The 24,736-nt window shown below is 41.2% G+C and overlaps 1 protein-coding gene across 1 annotated transcript in view; it reads left to right on the top strand.

The window, feature by feature from the left end:
• The window catches only part of bckdhb (branched chain keto acid dehydrogenase E1 subunit beta), a 67,857-nt gene that overhangs the window by 33,014 nt on the left and 10,107 nt on the right, over positions 1-24,736 (top strand). Inside the window, exon 9 of the mRNA XM_080896413.1 lies at positions 15,029-15,115. Within this exon, the coding sequence (XP_080752539.1) occupies positions 15,029-15,115 (87 nt within the window). The remainder of the gene's footprint in view (positions 1-15,028; positions 15,116-24,736) is intronic.

Here is a 24,736-nt window from a genome sequence, read left to right on the forward strand (position 1 = left end):
GGCCTCGAGTCTGTCAGCAAAAGCTTATTCAGAGCATTCGTACTTGGTTTTAATTTTCCTGTTGCATGTGTTTGAGTTTAGTTTGTCACTCCAGTAATGCAGATGAAACCCAACCTTAAATCATGTTCACGGCCCTCCAGTTATTCCCAGCTAAGTCTCTTCTTCTTGGTGTAGATATGGAAACGGCTCACTTCTAACAAACTGAAGAAAGTCCCCATCTAAGCCAGAGACATCTCTTTTCATTTGAAGTAATTTGACGTGGCCTTGTTCCAGCCGCACCCACTGCCACCTACGCGCTTTGAATTTCAATGAAACTTCCAGTAGAAGTGACCCATCCATGCTTAATTTTAAAATATGATCATACTTGGCTAAAGACTCATTATGATAATCATGTGGACAGACAACTGTGGATAGAAACAGTTGGCCTCCAGATACAGAGATAGAGAGCCAGGATGAGTATGTTCAGTGCGTGCGTGTATGTGTGTGTGTGTGTGTGTGTGTACGGGTTCTTACTATCTTGGTGGGGACCAAAATCTGAAATTTACTATACTGGTGGGGACCAACAGCCCCCGCGGGGACCAAAATCCAGGTCCCTATGAGGTTGAATGCATTTATCACACTCAAAATGTGGTTTTGGTATCAGGGTTGCAATTAGTTTATGGTTAGGTTTAGTGTTGGGCATTCATTTTTGAGGGTTAGGGTAAGCAGCATTATGTCAATGGCAAGTCCCCACGAGGATAGATGGATGGATAGATTGGAGAGCTGGACAGGGCCATAGAAAGTCCTGAACCCATCAGCAGGACTGGTATCAGCTCCTTTGTCCAAGGAGGAACAGGGTAAGTATTGCCAGAGCTGCAAAATGACCTCCAGCAGGACACTGGTATGAATGTTTCTGACTAGAAAATCAGAAACAGACATCATAATTGTGGCCTGATGTCCCAACATCCTTTTGTGGACCCTGTGCTCACCCTGCAGCCCGATTGGCATTTGCCATAAAATACCAGAATTGACAGCTCCACCACTGGCAGCCTGTGCTTTTCACACAGTGCTGCCTGTAACATCGTTCAGCATGACAGGGTTGATGGTGGGTCAATCCTTGGACCCATTGTCAGACCCTATGCTGGTGCAGTGGGTCCTCTGTTCCACCTGGTGCACAACAAGGGCCAGCCTCAATTGGCAAGAGGATGTATGCAGTTCCTGGAGGACTTGATACCAATGACTGTCCTTCATGCTCTCCTGACTGCTAAATACAGTAGAACACCACTGGGACATTGTTTCAGTCTGTTCAACACTGCTAGGTTGCACCTCAGATTGTCCAGGACCTCACTGATACTGTTATCCAGATCTGGTAGAATATTCCTCTGGACACCATCCGTAGTCTCATTAGGAGCATGCTATGTAGTTTAAGTATTTTCCTTAGGCTGCAGCTAAAATCTGTCTTGAGTGCACCAACAATTTTTATATGCAGGAAAAATATAGCTGCCAGCTAATTTGAATCTTGAATATATGAGGTAAAATCACCATATCAATAATGTGTTTTTAATAACGCGTGTAAATGGAGAGGCCCATTGGTTTAGTCATTAATCAGATACATTAAATTCATTCATATATTACGCTACATTACATGAGATTCATGTCAATCTGGTTCTTTTAATATACCATCCTTTTTTCTTTTTTTTTCTTTTTTAAATTGAAAATAATCGTAAGCCCCAATTTTCTGTCAAAGGAAAAAACCTTTCAGCTGGCTGTGTATTCAGCCACTATTGTATAATCCAAGATACATTTTGACTTTAAAGAAGTTCAAATCTAGATATATTTGGATTCACGTCTGGATCTGTTGTAGTGTCTTGGTGCCCACTTTCAGCACTCATCTCAGTGAGCAAGCAGAGCCTGCTTTTATCTGACTGTGGTCTGGAGCTGGGCCAGAGAAGGGGCAAGCAGCCTGCTGGCGATTAGCTCACAGACAAGCCGGGGCTCATGCCTCTGTTTCCCTTTCAGGCGAGGGGTTTTCTGCCAGTATCTGCTTACTGGCCCACCACAGCATCCCTAATGTCTTTGGCCCGCTGTCACACATGCACTGGAATCAATCAAACGAGAAGAAAAATGGCGCATGAAGAAAGTGGACAGAAGTTTGGGCCCCACGTTCTTATTATTGTACCCTGTGTCTATAATTACAATGTTAACACTGAGCTCTGTAGACCCAAGCAAGCAGGACTGCTACACCAGTGTTTCGGTGGTTATATCAGTGGAAAACTACTCATGCTAGTTTTTCGGTGATGCATCCAGCTCCTTCCTCGTTTTCTCCACCGACGGTGATGCTCAAAATATTGCGTAATGCAGTGGAACAGAAGAAACCAGCACTTGACTTCATAGCAGTTGGATAATTTTATCTGGATTAGACGTGTAAATCACAAAATTTGTGATTAATTTGTGGTTTACCAGACTATTCAAGGTATAGTAATCTCCCCTGGTTGTCTCCTCCAATGTCTCCCCCCCTCCACTTTCGTCTGTCTGCTACTGACCACTTTTCCAGCCTTCCTCCTGGCAGTACCGAGCATTCACATTCCACAGCTAGGCACTGGAGATTTCTCAAATTCTTCCCAGTGTCACTCACTGGAGAAATGTGGCCTTTAAATTTGGCAAATGCACATCAAGGCACATTGAAAAGTCATATACACTCACAGTCCTGAAAATTGAAAACCTTGAAAATTAGTCATAGTTGTTCTGTAGCCAGTGATTACGACAATTCAGCCCCACACACCCTCCTCCAAATTGTATTGTAACAGGTTAATTGCCTTATTGTGTTGACGGCAGATGCAAATATCCAAATCGGGTATGGGAATCGGCTGCTGAAGGAAAATGATAAATGAAGTGGCCCTTTTCATTACGAAATAAGTCCTCTAAAATCAGTCTGCACTATAAATTGGACTGCCTGTTGCTTCTTTGGGCCAGGTTGTAGGCTTTCCACTGGAGAGGACGGTTCAGTTAAGTAGCTTTGGCCTGAGGTGTGGGCAGATTGAGATCATCGAGGTCAGCCTGCAGGCCGATAACAAGACCGAGCGGAAAACGCAGAACGTCTGAAGTCACAAGGACAGAAAGACATCCAAGAGGTCTGCTCAGATACAACACACACTACTATATTGTCCTTTGCCGAGTGATTTTCCAGCTCCTTTTAAAAGTCAGCTGTAAATCATCAAGTCAGTTACATAAACCGAAACCAAAAAGTAATAATAATTTGTCATTAATCTTAACTGTTTTTATGTTTTGCTTTTCACATCAGCTCTCTTCTAACTATTAAATATGTTCATGTTTTTCTTTTCTTTTTTACTTTTATCTTTTCAGAACTTTTATCGGCTTTGTTAACTTTTGAAGTGTTGGCAACTTTTTTTTGACTGCACGTCATGGAGTTCAGTCAGAATTGTTATGTCCTCCTTCGTACTGAAGCTAGAATTTTTTTTTTTATTTTTAATTATTTATTTATTTGTTTTTCATAGTCTGACGGCAACTTGGATTCTCAGAACGTTTTGTGGCAGGAAGCAAACTCCAAAGATAGATTTGTTTGGTTGAAATGCACGTTTTTGAGATGTGCTATTAGCCTCTTGTGCAGACAAATATACAAATCTTTGCTCCTTTTTAAAGCATTGTTACCATTTAAGCCATCCAAAGACAGAAGGATAGTTCCTTTTTGCTGAGCTATTATTGGCTGTAGACACTGTGGTGCTTGTCTTGCATTATGCTGACAGCTCATGACCCAAACTTTGAATCTCAAAGGAAAAGGAAGCTCTATAACCTGTTTTGTGTATAAATAATATTAAGCGTAACTTTTTTTTCAAGGCTCTCGGCCAGTAGGTGGTTTTAAGCATTTTGTGTAAATTTCCACGGTTGATCTCGGTGGATTTAGCCTGTCTCTTTGTGTTGTGTGTTTTAATATAATCCCAGACTCTGACTACTTGTTGCTGCTAAAGATGATTCTTTTTGACTGTGGCTGGATGCTTGGACTTGGTGTTAGGCTATAAAACAAAGAGAGTACATTTAAGACTAATCAGCTGCCTCTTCAGTGGTATTGTGTATCTCATATAAAAGATGTTAGAACATGCCTGTTCTGTGGCATGTAGTGAAGCATTGTTATATGATAACAAGATTATTTTTAAAAGAAAAAGCTGCTAAAGTTAAAAAAAGATGAAACCATTGCTGTCATGTAAATGCTACACATCTTTGAGGAAGGCTGCACGTTTGAAAAACATCTTCAGACCATTTCTGCAGTTTTTATGTCCAGTAGCAGTTGACAAAAAATTAATTCTTTCAAGAAATTGATGATGAGGCTCACATTGTCTACAACACAACAAAAAGAGAGAATAGATTTAGGGCAGATTTTTTTTTTCTTTGTGTGTAGAGTGTTGATGTGAGCCAGATGTCATGGCCACTGAGATGCTCTTGTGCTCCTGTAGGAATGTCACTGGGACACATTAAGCCAACATCCTTTTGTGGAAGTGTGTGAAGCACTGAAGCAGGAGTTCTTCTTTTTGTTGATTAATCCTGTTTTATTTTTGCCTTGTAGCAGCTTTCAAGATTTCTGCCATCACCAGGTTTGCAGAGTATTTTTTTAATTGCTTTTTATTGTTGTCTATGTATCTGTTCAATTTTATGGAAAAAATGGAATGAGGCATCTTTCCCTCCATTATTCAGTGATGTGTCTGGAAGTTTCTTTGGTCACATTATTTGTTAAGAAGGTCTGACTCTTGATAACATTATACTCATTTAGTCCTGAAGGTATTTTGTTGTAGTAGTAGTACCAGTAGTAATTGTAGTAGTAAGTCACAAGCTAAAAGTGGCAGTTTTTATTTAGAGCACAATAAAAGTTGAATGTCTCTACTGGGCTGTTTCCTTGGCAAACTATAGTCTAACACAAACTTGCACTGCAGCATATCCTATACTGCCCCAATGAAAAAAGAAAGATTGAAACTATGATTTTTTTTTTTAAACTGCTTAAAGCACATTAGTGTATGGGATACATGACAGTCTGCTTTTTAGTTGGACTTTTGGTATAAACTGTTTTGATTTAGCAGGTTTTTTTACGCTTTGATAAGAACTGGGGTGTGAAATCAAAATAATACAATTTGTTAATCATCTTATTAGCATTATTTCTCTGAAATGAGTCTCCCTCAGTACTCGGCTATTGCCATTACAAACTTTGCAGCACTGATGTCTCACAGCAAGACGGTTGTGGGTTTGAACCTTGTTGTCTGTGAAGGTTCTCAGTCATCCAGGTCATCGTAGTCAAAGGAGCTTGCAAAGAAAAGCGTCTGGACTTCTTTAAGTTACTTGAAGACGTCTCACCTCTCATCCGAGAAGCTTCTTCAGTTCTGAGGTCAAATGGTGGAGAGTCCCAGATATAAACCTAGTGGGAGTAACCCCCCACAGAGGAACAAAAGGACCCCCTGATGATCCTCTAATCGCCTGAGCCAAGGTGTGAAACTGGGTGTGGGTCCCAATCAGCCAGAGTTTCGGGTGCGTTCATTGTGAAACCTGGCCCCACCTTATCATGCGAATTCCTGAGATCAGATGGCCCAGGATGTGAGTGGGCGTTAAGGCGTCTGGGAAGGGATCTCAAAACTGGATTATAGATGGCAGAGAGTTGGTGTCGTAAACCACCGCCTCTGTTCAAAGATGGTCGCTCACAGTGGACATAGATGGCTTCTTTCACTCCTCTTTCAAACCATCTGTCCTCTCTGTCCAAAATGTGAACATTGGCATCCTCGAAAGAGTGACCTTTATCCTTAAGATGCAGATGGACAGCTGAGTCTTGTCCTGTGGAGGTGGCTCTTCTGTGTTGTGCCATGCGCTTGTGAAGTGGCTGTTTGGTCTCTCCAATGTAGAAGTCTGGGTATTCCAACAACAACCTTGTTGTTGGCTTTGATGTTTTTCTGTGGACTTTTCTCCTTGTGCATTTATGTCCGTACACTTGCATATTAGGTTCATCAGTGATTCTAAATTTACCCTATCTGTGGTTGTAAGTGTGAATGGTTCTCTGTCTTTGTGTTAACCACCATGATGGTGGTATACCAGCATATCATCTTGGATATGCTCCAGCACACGATTTAACCCTCCACACTACTATAAACGGGATAAAATGGACGGATGCTTTAAACTGCTTTAAAGGAAACCCATTTTAAAGGACAACATGCACAACACCTCTACTTACTGCAGTTAGCAGACTTTCATTTATAGTTTTTAACCCTCATCCTACCAACATATTTAACATAAATGGATTATCAAGAATAATTTCCTTAAAGAAGCAATCATAAAATTTGCACGTTTTGTAAAATTAAAATCTGTACTTTTCTGTGATACAGCTTGCAGCTATTATTGACAGTACAATCCATATTATAATTATTATTACTTTCTTCTCGGCTTGGGGCCTGCAGCATAGGAGCATCAGTTCTCCTTCTTATGAATGACATGACTCGGGCATGCCCCAGCTGCCTCGGATAGATCTGGTGACATCAGTCCAAAGTTCTGATAACTTTAATTCTGGGAAGCTCCCCTTTATAGAAGATGAATGCAGCAATTGAATCGTTCTCATTTAAAATTAATGATATGACATTTTAATTTAGAACCCATGGCAAACATTAACTGGATAAACAGCTCCATTTAGTAGTAAAATTGCATATTGGGAAATTCCCCTCGGAACCCCAAAACATTTGTATTTTTAAGAGTAGAAATGGAAAACAACAATGTGACATCATTTGGAACAAATTCTTTGACAAAGAAAAAATATTGGAATGAAAAAGGAAAAAAATCCCTCTGAGGTATGACTAAAAATATATCTCCTGGGTATAATCTGTAACTAATCATCCAATAGTCTTCAGTGTCACCACATCAGTTGTTTGGTTTATAATTTTTTTTTTTTTACTGATTTATTTTCCTTTTTTAAGCCTTTATTTGACAGCGCAGCGCAGAAAGTAGACAGGAAAGCAGGAAGAGAGTGGCGTGCACATCCAGGGCCAACTCAAACCCGGGTCCCTGCAGTGGCCTTTGATACATGGGTTGCCCGCTCAACAAGGAGATGTGTAGCAGTGCCCCTGGTCTACTACACAGCACAGAAGATTTGCATTAAAACATTATAGAGCCCAAAGTTATGCTTTCAAAGTGCTTGTTTTGTCCCAACATTTCCATCCCAATTTGTAATATTGTAAAAACAGAGAAGTGTACTACATCCTTGTGTTGGAGAAGCTCCAATCTGAGAGCATTTGTGGTCTTGGCTCGAAACAGATTGGTTCCCTTTCCAGGTTACTTTTCTTTCAAAAGATTCTTGACTAATCACTTTTAATAAAATAGCTGTTGTATGAGCCTTGACAGACCCAAGCATTGTGAGCCTTGAACTGGTAGTGTTTATATCCTTTGGGGCCACATTATGCTTCACTGTTTGGTACCATTGTTCTGTCCACCACCTGCAGTATCGGTTGTAGTCTTAATGCCGAACAAGCTGCCTTGTGTAGTGTTGTCACTGCAGACTACAGCGTTGTCCTGGCTCTGACTTTGTGTTAAACATGCTTTCCTGCCCAAGTCAAAAATTCCAGCCAGTTTGTCTCAAACTCTATATAATTTCAGTTTATACAGGTTATCCTGCTGAGAAAGAACCCTACTTACAAGACGTTGTTGAGATGTTACATCCACAGAAAACCACCCCTGTGTTATGTTATACATTACTTTATAGGGCTCTTAAAAATGGTTGATTGATTTTTTTACTACCATACTGTCTGCTTATACACACGTCAGCCTGTGGGATGCTCACAGAGAGCTGTCATCAAGTTGAAGTGTGCGCAGTCATGTGAGTGTGTGTGTGTGTGTGAACACTGACACACACAGTCAGCGGTACAGCGTGGTTACAGGGCAGAAAGGTAGAGTGAGTATGTGTGTCTGTGTGTGCACGTCAGGGAGTAATTGAGTTGAATTGGTTTTAATGGGTCTTTATGGGATGTTTGGAGTTATTTCTGTCTGAGGTCTCCTCTGGCATCCTGGCTCCTCTGAAGGATGGCTTGGCCCTCTGCCCAGCATCGAGGCAGTTCTACACGTTCTCCTCTGTTGTTTCGTTGTTGCGCTCCCTCGCCCTCTCTCTTTCTTCCTCTCTTCTTCTCCCCTGGTGCTCACTTTCCCTCTCTCGGTCATGACAGAGAGCAAGTGATTTTGCGGCACCAGAAAGCGAACGAGTGTTTGTGTTTTCCTCCCGCCCTGCCTCCCCCTCAGAGTTGCGATTTTTAACGGTGGCCCCCTTTTCGCCGAGCACTCACCCCTCTCCGCTAATCGCTGAGCGCCACTTTAAAGGCCCCAGCGAGCAGTCGAGCCTCGTCCCGACTCTCATTTGTCACAGAGATCACATGGTGGCGCATGAGTTAGGACCCTGTGGTGGCGGCGCAATTACAGGGTCGGCGGAAGGGAGCAAAGCCAGCGGATCCAGTGGCAAGGACGACTCCTCGGTGGCGGCACTGAGCTAAACTTTCTGTTCCTGTCTTTTTGATGGACGGCCTGAGGAAAGAGGAGGCACATTATATGGGAAGACGGGGAGTTACTTATAGTGTGTGTGTGTGTGTGTGTGTGTGTGTGTGTGTGTGTGTGTGTGTGTGTGTGTGTGTGTGTGTGTAGGCATACAGTGAAAGCACAGCACATTTTGTTTTTGTCATCGCCACTCTTTTTAAATTATTCTCAGCCAATTTAGTGGCGCAAAAAAAAATAAAGATCCAACAAATAAGTGTTGGCAACGACTTCTGGAAACATTCTCACATGTGTTTTGAGAACTTTGAAGGCACATTATGTGATTCTGCACCAGTCAAACCACATCCCAGTTTAGCTCCAAGTATGGACTGTTTTTATTCACTTCTGCCTGAACACTCTCCTTTTAGAATGAGTTACTGCTCTGTGATAACTACATACTGTATAAATATGCTACTGTCTTTTTAGATGTCTTCTTTCTGCTTAATGTAAATGTAAATGAATCAAATCTGATTAAGTAGTGTGTGGTACATAATTTATAATTATGTGTGTGTATTTGTTCACGTCTTTGTGGCCCCCACTGTGTGTGTGTGTGTGTGTGTGTGTGTGTGTGTGTGTGTGTGTGTGTGTGTGTGTGTGTGTGTGTGTGTGTGTGTGTGTGTGTTTGAGTTTATGTGCCATGGGAGAGTGACAGTTCTGACCTTAGCCTCTGAGGCCATGCCAGGTCATTGGCTGCCAGCCTCAGAGTGGTGAGGCCACATACTGGGGTGAGCGCTGCGACTGAGAAAACAGGCTTCATGAAAACAGAGTAGGATAAATAGATGGTTTGAAGGCTGGATCGTGGGAGGAATGAAGAAAAAAAAAAAGATGGGTGACGAGAATGAGACAGACCGACCACAGCACAGAGGAGCAAGAGTCAGGAAGGAGCCTGGTGGAGGAAAAGGCAAATCCTTGTAGCGAGGATGGAGAAAATCCTGAAGATGGGCTCCATGCTGCTCATTAGGTTTGGGTGTGTATGGGAATGGTAGCAAACATGACATTTCCTCTGCAGCCAGCGGAACGACTCCGGCATCAAATAACAGCCCTGCTGCACAATGAGTAGTAAAGCTGTAGCCACCAGAGCTGTCGCCCAGCCCAACTACCACCAGCCACCATGAGCCAGGAGCCTTCACTTTGACTCAGGGCCAGGGCAGGGAGCAGGATGTAACAAACAAGCTTCATACAGATTTGAGACTCTGGCTTGGTAGCAGCATCAAGCATCCAGTTAACTAGACAGGGATACCTGAGCACTGCATTTATTTATTTATTTAATTATTTTATTTTTTATTTTATTTTTTCCAAATTGAGTCTTTAACCTAAAGGGAAACTACTGTCAGTGACCAAGCTGGCACTTAAATCAAGCATGGCCCTGGGTGTGTATCCTTGTTTGGACGTGTAATTATTGTCTGGGAAAATTCTCATAGTAAATGACAAGTTTACTGATTTATAGCACAACTTAAAGTTTGTTGGTTTTTCTCAGAAGCCAGACTGTTTAAGGACAGATTCAGAGTTTAATCAGTCCGAGAATGTTGTGCAATAGAACAAATTAAAGATGACGCAGATCAACATTTTTAAAAAGACTAATACATTAAAACCACTGCACATAATCATTTGAATGTATTCCATTTGTTGTTGTTTTTTCATCATTCACCACCCTATAAAATAGATTTTCACAATTAAGTTTTGTTTTGAATGCACTCTTCTTCACCAGAACAAGATCTCCTCTAAACACAAATGTGCTTAAAACAACAGGTTTAAGAACATTTTCGGTCTCCGTTCCGAACTCGTGTTTTCAACTTGCCTTTTCTCACTTCCACTCTCATCCTCCCAATTAATATTGCTGCAGTCTTCTGTTCTTCTGCTTTTATTTTGGTAAGTAAAGGCTCTTTGATTCAGTAGATATGAGCCGCAGAGTAATAAACCCATCAGGCACGTGTCCATGATGTAATCATAACAAAGGGATCCCCCTGCCAGAATGTCTTCCTGAGGTTATATTGAAAGATTCATGACATGTTTAACAGTCTTTTGCACACTGAAGACATATAATTTCTTGCATTGGACACATCTAACTGGTCATCTTCTTACAGTGTCTGATGTATTTCCCCTGGCTCCACAGCTGTCTTGAAAGTAGCAGCTTTGCTCCCAGTTTTACCGACATGGAAGGTGGCTGTTATGGGCAAATAAGAGGACAGGACGAGTTTAGAGAAAAGGGTCAAACCGCATGATGAGAGCGCATGGTTCTGTCTCCTGAAAGCCCTTCCAGCAACCGGAAGCAACCAAGTTAAAGGCCACAGCCACAATTACTGTGTTGGTGCGCTGCAACAGGGTCCTGTCAGAGATGTAAAAAAAACAACTGAGTTTGTGTGTGTGTCCTCCTTTTTTTATTTTATTTTAAATGTAATGTAATTGAACCTCTGGTGGTGAGGTGAGGTGAATGACTCTGACAGCTGAGGTGTAAATCCAGCCATGGATAGGCTGGAATAAGACTACCAAACCAATTACATTTGGCCTTCTGTAGATGCTGAATAGAGTATATTGAAAGACAGAGGGGAAAATTTGTTAATAGTAGGTCCTTATAGACATAAATAAAATGGTTCTTGTGTTTTATTTTTCCTTCTTTAACAGACGTTGGTGGATGACTGGTTGGGCTATCTTTGTCCCAGATTGAAATGTATATAATGGATTATCTTAAAATCTTGTCCATGGTCCCCCGAGGATAAATCCTGAGGACTGGAAACTAAGTTTGAATTTGACTATGTTTTAGTCACTAACAGGGTGGCTCAAGGGATGTTGTCAGTCTAAAAGACACGTCTGTGTCCAGACTGGAAAAAAAACATAAAGGGAGCAGGTCACTGTTAAATTTCGTACGGATGATGTGATCGTCTGTTTTTTTTCTCCACTGACACAGTGAAGGTGGTTTAGATTCAAATCTATAGACTGTTATTAAATGGAGTAATTCCTAAAAGACTTTGGTGATTCCCTTTCTTTTTCTGTAGCAAAATTATCCATTTTGTTTGACCTGGAATTGGTTTACTACCAAAGTACTTGTAAAACTAATGACATTCCCAGCATGGGCTGCTTGTGTTTTCTCCTACACGTTTCTTTTGCCAGTACAGTAAAATGCAAGAGTAAGACAACAGGAAGCCTTTTACTGCCACCCTCGCTCTGCACCAAATGAAACAACTTAAATACAGCAAATGCAAAGCCAAGTCTCATATTCAGGAACTAACCCAAGGCAAGGTTGCAGTTTGAACAAGATATAGCCTGATCATATCCAGCATAGGCATGTATCAATTCAAACTCATACATCAGTCAGTCAATGCAGTCAGCAACAGGGTACCAAAACGTTTCTTGGTTTTAATCTGTCGGTGCAGCTTTGACTGTTTCTCTTAAATGCAGTAACTTCAACCCATCTTATAAATTGCATTAACTACTGTAGCAGCACACCGGCTGCCACTTAGCTGCCCCAGACATTACTGCATTTTGCCATTTTCCAAACATATTGTCATATTGTGCGCTGGCATCCAGCACAGCTTCTAAAGTAGCTCTAACTAACTTAGCTTATGCCAGCTAGCTGACACACTGCCAGTAACTGTCTCTGTGCATTTAAGCTGCATGGGTTTTGCACAAGTCTATTAAATAGGTCACAAGTTTTTTTGTTTTTTTTTCCCTGAGCCTCTAGTGTCTGAAATTCTATCCCACGATATTGTATAAACAGTGGCAGGCTCCTTTTGTGTCATAAGCATCTGAAGAATGCACTGGTGCAGCGAGTACTATGAGGGGTGTTCCCTCGGGGACATGGCCCACAAGAGGGGATCGATCAAGGCGATGCTGGCGTCACAGTGTAAATTGGAACTTATGTTAGCATTGTCTTCGTGGGTGTGTGTTTGCATAAGCTGAGCAATGGGTTCACCATCGGGGCGGGGAAAAAGATTGGACAGCGGCTCTGTTTATTCACCAGACCTGGATGAGTCATTTCGCCAAGGCAATGCTGACAGCAACATGTCACATCAAGACATCGCCCAGCTCTCAGCTCCTCGCTTGATTCCTCCTTCTAGTGTAGATCGCCAACTGTTGTTATTGTCTTCCAGTGCTGTTATTAACTTCCACATTCCTGAGCATAGTGTCATATCATCAGTGAATTTTGCACACTGAACTCATTTACCTCAGCTGGTTATGGATTGCTAAAAACAGCACTCAGCCTCAGTGAATTGACTTGAAATTAGGTTTCTACTGTGTTAAGTTTAACTTCTATAAGCCCAGCCTGCAACACAATATTTCCAGTGTACCCTGTGGCATGTTGACATTAGTGACACAGCCCTGACTCATTTAGCCTCCAATAAGTGAGTGATAGTGGCACAAGTTTGCCACGGTTATTTAGTCCTTCACAGCCAAAACCCCGGACCTCAGCAATGTAAACATTGCCTCTGTGCGCGTATGTGAATCCCAGGCTTAACTTACAGTGCCGTATGGACATGTGATGCTTATTTTCAGCAGGTTATTTGGTTACAACGGCTGTTTGGTTTGTGGTTTTTAAGGATGGAAAAGTATGTGATGTTCTCCCAGCCATGCCTAAATGAAGAGCGTATTGTGCGGTACAGTTATTTCAGTGGAAAACAAATGCACAGAGCCCATGAGTGGAAACGCTGGTCATATACACTGCTCAAAAGCACTAAAGGAACACTTTGAAAAAACATCAGATCTTAGTGTTGGGAGCAAAAAATCATGCTAAATATCTATACTGATACGGACTGGGTAATGTGTTAAGAATGAAAGCTTGCCACATCATTGGTTGATCAATTACATTTCTATCAATCAACAGTGCTAAATTCAACGACACCCCAAAAATCAAAGTGAAAAGATGACACAGGAGGTCAGTCTTTTTTGCCAAAATTTAATTGCAGGATCTCCAAATGGTACTCAGAAGTTTGTAAGGCCCCCCACATGCTTGTATGCATGCCTGACAATGTCGTAGGTGCAACCTAGCAGCGAAACATAATGTTCCAGAGGTGTGCCGTTAGATTTAGTTCAGTGGAGTTCAGGGGCCAGTCAATGGTATCAGTTCCTTCATCCTTCAGGAACTGCCTGCATACTCCTAACATGAGGCCGGGCATTGTGGTGCACTAGTGAGAAATCGGGACCCATGGCACCAGAGTAGGGTGTGACAATAAGTTCAAATATTTCATCTCAACACCTAATGATTGTCAGGGTGCAGTTTTCTGTGCATTGCTCTATGGATATGCCTCCCCAGATCATCACTGACCCAGCACCAAATCAGTCTTGCTGAATGGTCTTACAGGCAGTACATCTGTCACATGTGCTCAGAGTGAACCTGCTTTTATATGTGAGAGCATGGGGCACCAGTGGTGGCGCTGCCAGTTCTGGTATTTTATTGCAAATGCCAATCGAGCTGCACAGTAAGGACAGGGCCCACATTGACACCACTGTCCTGCTATAGATCATTTTGTATTTCTGGCAGTGCTCATCCTGTACCTCCTTGCAGAAAGGAGCAGATACCGCTCCTGCTGATGGGTTCAGGACCTTCCTCGGCCCTGTCCAGCTCTCCTAGAGTAACTGCCCGTCTCCTGGAATCTCCTCCATGCTCTTGAGATTGTGTGTCTTAACACCAAAGCAGCTGAAACTGAATAATAGCCCCCTCTGCTACTTCACTGACCAGATCAATATCCCACAAGTTGAATTGACTTGATAATATACTATTATTAAAAAGTGTTCTAATTTTTTTGATTACTCTTCTTGTAACTCCATGAAAGTTGCACATCTTAAAACAATGCTGGCAAAAAATATGCTCAACACTGGTATCAGAGGTGTTTTTCTTAACTTTATTGATGGAAACAAACTGGTGAGGGTAAAAGAAAAGGCTTGCTGAAGTTGCAGAGAACAGACATAGCTTTGGTCTGGACAAGTGGCAAGTGGATAAGATTATAGTATAGTACTGGTTTTATGTTGTGGTAGATAACGGGTGGAGCAGAGGCATCCTTGTGCAGTAATGTCAGGTTTCAGAAAACCCAAATGCAAATGCCTGGGAGGCTGAGACCTCTAATGTCCATGATTGGCCCATTGGCCCAGTGTACCAGCCTAAATCAGCCCTCCAGCTCGTACGGTTGTGTCATATCCATTTTATAAATGCACTCACACACATGCACAGTGAGGGAAGGAAGCAGATATAGCTGACCACAGCAGGCCGCATGTGAATCGTTCTGACTCTGTAACACCAGTCTCCCTGCCCACATACAGCTGAAGGAGTAGCACCTCCAGTAGTTAAGCTTTCACCTCTACACAGTGTCTCACACATCCAAAAATCACACAGTTATTAAACTGCCTGCATGAGTTTAACTCTTCATTTAGTGTTGTAGATTTTCGATGGAACTTTTCATTTTGGAAGTGTTCTCAGTCATAATCCTACATATCTGCCATCTATAAGGCTTGTTCAAGTTTAGAGATGGCTCACTGATTTATTTATGTGTTTTTTGTTTTTCAGTCGGTGGTCAAAACAGGACGCTTGCTTATCAGTCATGAGGCACCGGTAACAGGAGGCTTTGCTTCTGAAATCAGCTCTACAGTACAGGTGAGTGGAGGCCATGAGTGTATGCATTCATGCATGTCACTGATTGTGTGTCCATGCTGATAGTGTGCTATAGTTGACTTTTATTTGACAATCTGTCTCCCAGGGGTAGATATAAAACTCCTAAAAACTTCTAACTGATTTCCCCAGAGCTGTGGTTTTGAAAACTGAGAGGCCTGCCTCCGAGCTGGGTTTACAGTAGAGCTGAGAAGAGGCACCGATCTTTGCACCATGAAGCAAAGATTATGAGTAAGGTCAAAGGAGAGGTGCTTGCCAGCTAATCTGGCTGCTAACCAGCACGCTCAGCAGCTGGAGCTGCAGCAGTGGCTTTGACACACAGCTCACAGAGGCAATCAATTAAGGCACTTTAGAAACCTCTAGTGCTTCACCACTGCAGTTTGCATCAGAAATGATATTCCTTCTATGAGTCAACAGAAACTCAGACATATTCTCTAGCCCGAGTGAAAATTAATCTCCATAAAATAGCTTAGAATGGATAAAGAGACATTTCCTATGTCAAAGAGATTCACTGATAAATGTGGACTGCTAATAGTTGACTCTGTATTTCTAGAGGAACTATGCTGCCAGTCATTGTGCGGTAAAATATAATCATGGTTGGCTTGAATGTTGAATGTGCAGTTGTGTTGATGTGATTTCCCGAAAAATGAGCATATATAGAATTAATTCAAAATCAATTTTGTCAGATGTGCATAAATATATCTTATACTTTATAGTGCCAATGGCAGTATGATTTTTTTTTTTTTTTAACTTATAAACCACTATAACATACACCAGAAAAATTGCTCCACCAACCTGGCTAGGAGAGATTCGTGAACTACACACCCAGGCATGGTTTCAAGAGAGGTACACTCTTGGCTCAATCTTCAAACTGATCAATCACACACTCTGTGTTTATATATCACTTTTTATTTGATTATTAGTTATTAATCTCTGGCACTCTTCCACAGTGTGTCTTTGTCCTGTCTTCCTCCCCTCACCTAAAGATTGTGCCATTGTATTAACACACCTGAATGTTCCAGACTACCAAAACGTTATAGAGGTGGTCACACTTGCTGATCTTCACTTAGTCAAATTAATTTGGTCAGCTATTTGCATTCGTAATTCTTATAAAACACTTTAAATGCTAACTAGTGTTAGTGTTTGTCCTCTCTTCCTACCCAGCCATGTGCCACATGGCCACCCCTCCCTGAGCCTAGTTCTGCCAGAGGTTTCTTCCTGTTAAAAGGGAGGTTTTCCTTCCCACTGTCACCAAATCTTGCTCATCGGGGAGTAGTTTGATTGTTGGGGTTTTCTCTCTAGTATTGTTGGGTCTTTACCTGATAATATAAAGCTATAGTTCTTGTAATTTGGTACTATATAAATAACTTTCAACTGATTTCACTGAAGCTTGATTCATATATCCACCCCTACTCCAAAAAAGTTCCAGACTCTTAAAGATATCCTCAGGGATCCCATGTGGATCCTCCAGCAAACAGAGCTAACTGATTACTTAAAATTCCTGATATTGTGGGATTTCACAAAATAATAAAGCAAACTTCCAGCTCTGGCATATAGTCAGCTCATTTGGAACTTTCTTCTGTCAGTGTCACAAGTGATTCAGTTGCTTCAGTAACATTTAATGCGTCTTTTAAAATCTAGCCCACAGCTAACTCACAGACTGAGCGGCATGATTATATTTCTTGCTGGCATCCACTTTAGTACTATATCAACTACAGTTCCCAAACTTGGAGCATTATCAGCTTAGATAGCAGTAGAAACGTAGGAGTAACATGGGCAGAATCTATTAATATTAACTTTTTGTTTGACATTGTTTGGTTCTCCTTAAGTATATTGGAATTTCCATTTTTTTGCTTGGAACCTGTGGGCATACAGGCCAAGACATCAAACCGTTCAATCAAATTTTAATAAACACTGTTCACTGAACATATAAATTAACCACTGATATGACATGATAGCATATACAACATTTTTAACCTGATTTCTAATTTGGCCCATCTCCCATTTCATGTTCTCAGGTATGCCCAGACAGCTTCCAGCACAGCTGCTGTTCTAACTACTTGCACTGGTGCCCTTTGTGGGCTGTTTCCTGGAACATTATCACGCCTCCTATTAGGGCTGCACGATTTTGCATAAAATGAGAATCACGATTTTTTTGGCTTAGAATTGAGATCACGATTCTCTCACGATTTTCTTTTCCAGTATAAATATTTATTGCACTTATTAACTGCACATCAACTTCGTAACAGTTGAGACTGAACATAAAAACAATAAATAAACATAAAAACAACAAATGTCTCACGTTTTGTTGTTGCCGCAAAATGTTGTACTGCTTGAAATTCCGTCTCCACCGTTGCTCGACACTGCGTGTATAGAGCAGGTAGTGCAACAATAGAAAAATAGTTGCGGGACGGCACTGTGTAGCGTTTGTCTAGGGTGTTGATCATTTTCCTAAATCCCTCGTTTTGCACAGTGTTGATGGGAGCCATATCTTTGGTCAGGTGATAAGTGATAGCCTCCGTAATTTCTTTGTGCCTGCGGGAGTTTGACGTGTATAGGGAAGCGCTGTATAAGGTTCCCGTTATTGATGTTTGGGTGGTTGACCGGGACGGATTTTCTCCTGTCACTTTCTCGTCATCCCTGACGTGCTCTCTGTTGTTTTTTCCCTGATAATTTTAGCATCACACGGCACAGCTTCTGTATCACGTGGTATAAGGCTCCGCCCTTGTCATTTGTTGAGCAGGAAGAGTGAGCACTTATTTTCATGCAGATTACGTCCCGGATCAAAATGCGGTACAATCGTCGTCGTCTTTTTTTTTTTTCTCTTTTTTTTTTTTTAAATCGTTGTCATTTGGAAATGAGATCGCACATAAGTATATATCGAGATCGCAATTTTCTAACGATTAATCGTGCAGCCCTACCTCCTATACAGTAATAACAATTTTGGCACAAGAGTGTAAACAAAATAGACTAAAACTCAGCAAAAATACTGTTAGCTGCACAGATAATACGATGCTACTCATCTAAGGGTTGTGAATCCAGCTGAGCTGTCTGCTCGTATTGGATTTCTGAAATATTGCTTGCTGCTGGTAATGCAAAAGGTCTGCACACCGTAACCACAACATGCCAGAGACAGTTGATGCCAAATTCTGAGCTAAGTACGATGCATGACTAAATGAAAAGCCCTCCCTTTCCCTTCATCCTAATTGCATCTACTCTTGTGTTCTGGGGTAATTATCTTCAGTGTGTGGGGTGTTTTCTCTCTCTGAGACACTCACTGTAGCAGCGACTAGCACTCCCATCTAGATGAGCAATTAGTGTCTTAACAAATGACACATCTCCCCTTTTATGACCACCTCCTCAAAAGTCATCAGCCTAATTGTATGCATGACACACTATGCATTACCTGGAGCAGTTTCCTTGTTAATGCTCGTGAGTTGGAGCTGTCAAATGAAAAAATCGATCCCATGCTCATTTACTGTCAGTCAGATGTTGCCTTCTCCCCCTCCCCTGTTTGCTAGGGCTTAAATGGCCAGTGAGTCATCCACCTCATTCCCATGTTTTCACATTGTGTACAGATGATGTAAACTGTTGGTGTATTCACTGATTGCATCGATCTGCAGTTTTTGCCTGGCCTCGGGAGATTTGGATGCTCTTGTCGGAAAATAAATCTTTACGGTTGCTGATTGTTGTACTTCAACAGGATGCAACTTGACCGACTGGCATCTGTTGCACTCTTAAAACCATGAATTATATCAAAGATATCCCTTCATCAGAGAGAACGTAATGGGCTCGTTGAAGATCTTCTAAAAGGCAGTCTCACTAAAAAAAAAGTGTGATGGCTTTACAACAAGCCATTCCGCTTAAAAATAAATGAGCACAGCGCCATTGACACTTTAAAGACTGCAGCCAGTTACAAGCCCGTGGCATGACAGCATAATAAACGATCGGCATTACCTAGCGCAGCATGTCAAACTTTGCCTTGTGCCGGAGTGATCCAGATGTACTTGCCTGGCTACATGACAGCACCTTTCTCAGCTCTGCTTGACAGTTTTGGCCAAAAACATGCTTGTATGTTGCCTAAAAGGGCTGTGAGTCATGATTCGAGCTGAACTCATGTGTTCAGCAGATTTGTAAAGGAAAAGGTGACACACTTTCAGATTTAGCTTGGTCAGGTAGAAGAATCAGACCTGCAATTATATCAGACTAGTCACTAGTTGTAGGGATGTTGTGCCACGTTAAGCATGGTCCTTTTTTTGCCAGAACATTGAGTTTGTTTTCCTTCCACTCGCTCACCACTGAGGTTTCCTCAGTTCTAATGTGTTTTTACTAGAAATATTTGTTCTTCGCACACAGTGTTAATCCGTCTTTGTTTGACGCAGCTTGAAAAGTCACAAAGCGATTGGTTTGTTGTAACTTTTGTTGCTCACTTGAATGCAGAGTAAATGCTGTCATGTGTGTTCCCTTTGAGTTGTAAAATAAAATGGCCATTTAAATGTGATTGTGCAGTCCCACTCAGCTTTGATAATAATAAGAATAATAAATAAAGCTTCTAAAAATACAGCTTTTAGGGAGATTGTGAGTCAGAGGTCCCCGTCAACAACAATAACATCCTGGAGAGTTTCTGAATATTGGAGACAGATTAGTGGTATTGTGGAAAATCGAGGTCCTAACATATACCACAGTTCTTTGTTTACTTGTGTGGTCTCGCAACTGTGAAATCAAGTGAAGAAAAAGATACGCTGGTTGTCAGTAAAGCTTGTATAGTCTGGACTTAGTTGCCTGGGAGCACTGTTTAAACTAAAGTCTGTTATTTTGAAGACAGCGTGGATTCAACTACTATCTACTTCAGACTTTTGGGCTCTTACAGAAAGATCCTCAGATGGAGTCGATCTTCTGTTTTGTGTTATGAACAGAAGAGTGTTTGGTAGGACTTGGCAAGTTTCCTTTATCAGGCTTTGGATCTCACCGCCATGATTTAATGATGTGTCATTTTGGCCCTTTTCGAAGTGTTTTACTGATGTCTGGATCAGACGCAGTAGGGCAGAAAGATGAGGCTCAGGACAATGCTTTTGTGGACCTCAGGGATGCACAGAGAGAAATGGTGAATCATCCTACAAAAGCGTTGCAGACATGACTAAAGTAGCTTCAGGTTCCAAAAAAGTACTTGCTTTGGCTGATCATTTGAAAATAATAAAATGCTGCATAATTGTGACCACGCTGGACGACAATAGCTCTTGGCAGCTTCAAGCAATTAGACTGGAGTGTACTTAACATAACCTATGTAGGGTATCAAATATGGTAGTTTTCTAACTTATGCTTGGTGTTCTCCAGTTTCTGCTTCACTCTCTAACCACAAATGACATTGCACTGAGTCATGTGGCACTGTCACGGTGGGGGTTTAACAGTTATTCACTGGCCCCTTTGATTCCCTGCTTATTGTTCCACTGCTAGTGGTTTCGATTATTCTTGTGTAATTAAACCTAACAGAATCAAACATCCAGCTTAGGATGTCCTGTTGAGTTGTGGTCCTCTGCTATGATACAATTCAAAAGCTGGCGTCTCCACTCTGGCCCACTTGTTATTAGCCGAGGATGAAGGCCTTGCCATCTCCTGCCATAAATGCCTTCTAAATCAGAATCAGGTTCCTGGTTGCCGGTCAGACGCATCTGAATGAGAAGCAGCCCAAGGCCCTGGGCGCTGTTCTCCACAGTGGTAGGCCCCCCGCCTCCAACTTGTCGTTCTCCATCAGGGGATACACTAAACTGCCTTTAAAGTTCAATGTGTAAACAAGAAAGCTCCTTCAGGAGATTTGATTGGATACATGTAGTGCACTGGCTAAGAAGGTCTCCTTCCGCTCATTATCATCACTTGCTTAACAGCAGGAAGCCCACACCAGGCCAGTAATGTAAGTTAATGGCTTACCTATATGAAATAAAACCAGAAGTCTAAAGCAACAGCAGCCGCAACAATTCTCAGATAAAGAAGCTGACTGATGACAGATGAAATCTTTTTTTTTTTTGTTTTTAAAAAAAATGTTATTTATAGTTGGCATTTTTCATGATCCAATCTATTTATTTTCTCTAGCGGCCTCACTGTATAGTTGTTCTTATTGTTAGAAGAACTGCAATTCCCACACATATTGTTCTCACACCCACTAACTTTAGAAAGAGGCCTCCGTTTTTTTTCTTTACAGTGGATCCTTTCTGAGCTCAATGGTTTTTCCACAGGTCTAATATCAACAGTACAACAACAAAACAATGTCACATTCACAGCTCTGACACGAAAGCCTTTCTGTTGTATTTCTTAGTTTTATTTCATTTCTTCTTTGCTGCACATCCGATAAGTAGCAACTTGCCTTATCATTAACTCAGCATAACACGATGAACTATCTGTGCTTTACTTTGCAAACTTATTCAAAACATTAAATTGACTTTGCATAGCATCAGCTTACAATTACTATGCGAGTAAAGATCAGAACAGAGATGTTGCATACATGCTGTATCTGTCCTTCCATCTCATTATCATTGGGAGAGCTTTAAAAACACGTTTAGAAGTCATGAACTTAACACTAACTGAAATCTAGCTGGTTTGGCTTGGGACTTTCTTAACTGATATAGCATGTGATACTGGCTCTTTTCTACCCCTGTCTGACTGCAACCTCCAATCTGCGGGTGTTTCTGACAATCTAAATATCATCATTTTGATTCTAAGCCCCCGCTGTGTAGTATTTTTAAATCCTGCACCACTGCAGGACTCGAGCTTTTTTGCAACTGCCCTGTTGACATATTTTTATTCTGACATTTAAGTATATTACATATAATGATGCACCTCTCATAAGATAAACACAGATTTAAATGAAATCTGAGATGCATGGCCGTCCCCCATCCAGCTGGGATGGCAGGCAGTCAAACTGCTGTACTTTTCTCCCACTTCCAGTAGATGTATTTAAAGGAGATTACAGCTCTGATCCAGACAAAAAGACCAAACTCCCTGGTACCGTCTGACTAGTTTTCTGTAGTCGGACAGGGAATAGATCTCAATGTTGTAATCTCAGTGGACAAGGGTCATCACATTGTTGCTTCCACTAATACCCTGAGATGAAGAGAAAGCATCATGTGGTGTGGTATTTTTCCCCTCTTCAGTCTTCAACAGAAATTCATCATTTTCACCTTGGACAAAAGCTCATTCACTACATATCCTGCTGTCAAATGAATACTGTAAAAAAGCAGGGCTTTGCAGTCAAGGCTGCACAGGAGCAAAAAGACTGATCCAGATCCAACAAAATACAATCTTATTATGAGTGCCAGAGCTTTGCTCCAGGCTGTCTATTCAAGCACACTCCTGTTCAACGCTGAGATTTGACATTACAAAGTTTACAGGTTTTTCAGTAAATGAGTATGAGAGCCACAGTTATCTGCTAATAAAAGCCATTAATGGTGTTTAAATTCTATGTGCAAGGCTAAAGAACTAGTCTTTTAATTCATCTGCATCTCCAAAGAAACAGCCCAGATTCCAAGAAGCTGGTATATTTTGTAAAATGTAGATTGAAACTAGAACAAAAAATGAACAAATCACTGAAACTATTCATTTATTTATTTATTTTAAAAAGTAACAGCACAAAAAGAACATATCAGATGCCATCCTTGCAAAATTTTACACACCTTGAAAGCATTTTGGAACTGAGGAGACCAGCTGCTGAACTTTGAAAAGCCAATGTCTGCCCTTTTTTGTCTGATATACAATTTCAGCTGCTCAGCAATTCAAGATCTCTTTTGTTAACCAAATTTTTTAAATTGGTGATAAGTCAGTGCCCGTTGACAGTCTTGGATTGCATACAGAATGTGGATTGGCACTGTCCTGCTTAAATAAGACATTGTCTGTTTAACAGCACATGTTGCTCTAAAAGTTGTAGTCGTCTTCAAGCATCAGTGATGCCTTCACAGATACGGACATTGCATTTCAACGTCATGTCAACAAAATCTAGTTTTTAAATGGTTTACAAATCATCTCATTCTGTGTTAGCAGAGGTAAAACATGTCTGCCGTCTGCAGCAGTTGTACAGTAGCACCACTGTTCAGTGAAAGCTTCAGACTTTACAAAACGGTTCAGAACAAGTGTGTTTTTTCTTCTTTTGTTCCCTCCTACTTCTCACGTTCTCTTTTCAATCTCCTTCATAGACCCTAAGGCCATGGACATTTGTCAGCACATGAAAGTAGCGCGCTCAAGCAAACTTGTAAAGAAATGGAAAAATATCTGCCACAGCCTGTTGGAGCAAATCAGTCACAGGTTATTCTGGAGTTCACAAGAAAAGGAGGAAACAGAACAGTGAAGTGGAAAGGAAGGTTTGTTGAACTAGTTGTCTCCATTCACTGTACATTCATTAAAGCTAATCACAGTAAATTAGCTGGGTGGAGCAGATTGCCAGTTGTAGAGCACTGTGTCCAGATGTTGGACAAATAATGGTGCCAGCAGCAGGGAAAGAAAATACTTTATGGTAAATCAGGTGGAGCTCCCTGTGGGGTTTAGGTTTTAATTTTTACTGTAACCAAAATGAGAGGCCACAATGACCACTAAACAGGTCTTCATTTGCCGATCCGGTCTTCTGATTTTAGGTCTCAGAATAAATGGTCCTTTCTAAACCTATTTCCATGCAAATAGTGATGTTAGAACAAATTTCCAGTAGTTGCATAACTTGTTTGAAGTACAAAAATAAGCTCATATACACTTTTGCAGTCTGTTGGTTTAAAATTTGAAGCCCCAGTTTAAATGGTGAATAAATAAGGTGATAGTCCCCATTCTTTACATTGACCAAGACTGCATGACCCTGCAGTTAAATGAGACTTCTCTGTTGTGATGTACCGCTTCTCTAAATGGAAATAGTTTTAGTAGCTTTGAGAAAGCTTCATGAGTACTTTAGTGGTTTTTTGAGGTTTCTAAAAAGTGTGGTGAAGTTGCAGAGCACAGTAGTGCAGAGCAGCAGTTGGCCTTCACTTGCAGCTCTTGTCTTGTCAAATTAGGAGGAGGAGGAGGGAGAAATACATACATGTATGTATTTCTCCTGGAATGGGGGCCGTTGAATATGACGGGAAAATTAGTTTGTTGGTGTAAATATCATATGATTGGATATTTCTTAGTATTTCATGGTTTATGTGAATCCAGACCATTTGAATAATGTGAAACAGCAATCATCCATCACCACCACAGTCACACTGCTTTTCTGTATGTTCATTAAGAAGTGATGAGAGTACACTCCTCTTTTTTAACTCTTTAAAGTTTGCTGAAACATGACAATTTGTTTTATTAATAAATATTAATTTGCCTATATTTTACTTTGTATCATATCTGCCACATCCAATTTAAAAAAATATGGCTTAAAAAAGCATTGTGCAATTTAATGGTAATGTGGAAGTGTCAAACTCACAAAAACATATACAAATACACTATATTTTCAAAAGGGTTCACTCGTCTGCCTTCACATTCATATGAACTTGACATCCCATTCCATTTTGATGTCAGCCCTATGCAGTTTTAATAGCTTACACTCTTTTGAGAAGGCCTTCCACAAGGTTTAGGAGTACCAGTCCAGACTTGTTCATTGGATTG

The sequence above is a fragment of the Rhamphochromis sp. 'chilingali' genome, assembly GCF_963969265.1.
Source record: "Rhamphochromis sp. 'chilingali' genome assembly, chromosome: 11".
NCBI classification, from domain to species: Eukaryota; Metazoa; Chordata; class Actinopteri; order Cichliformes; family Cichlidae; genus Rhamphochromis; species Rhamphochromis sp. 'chilingali'.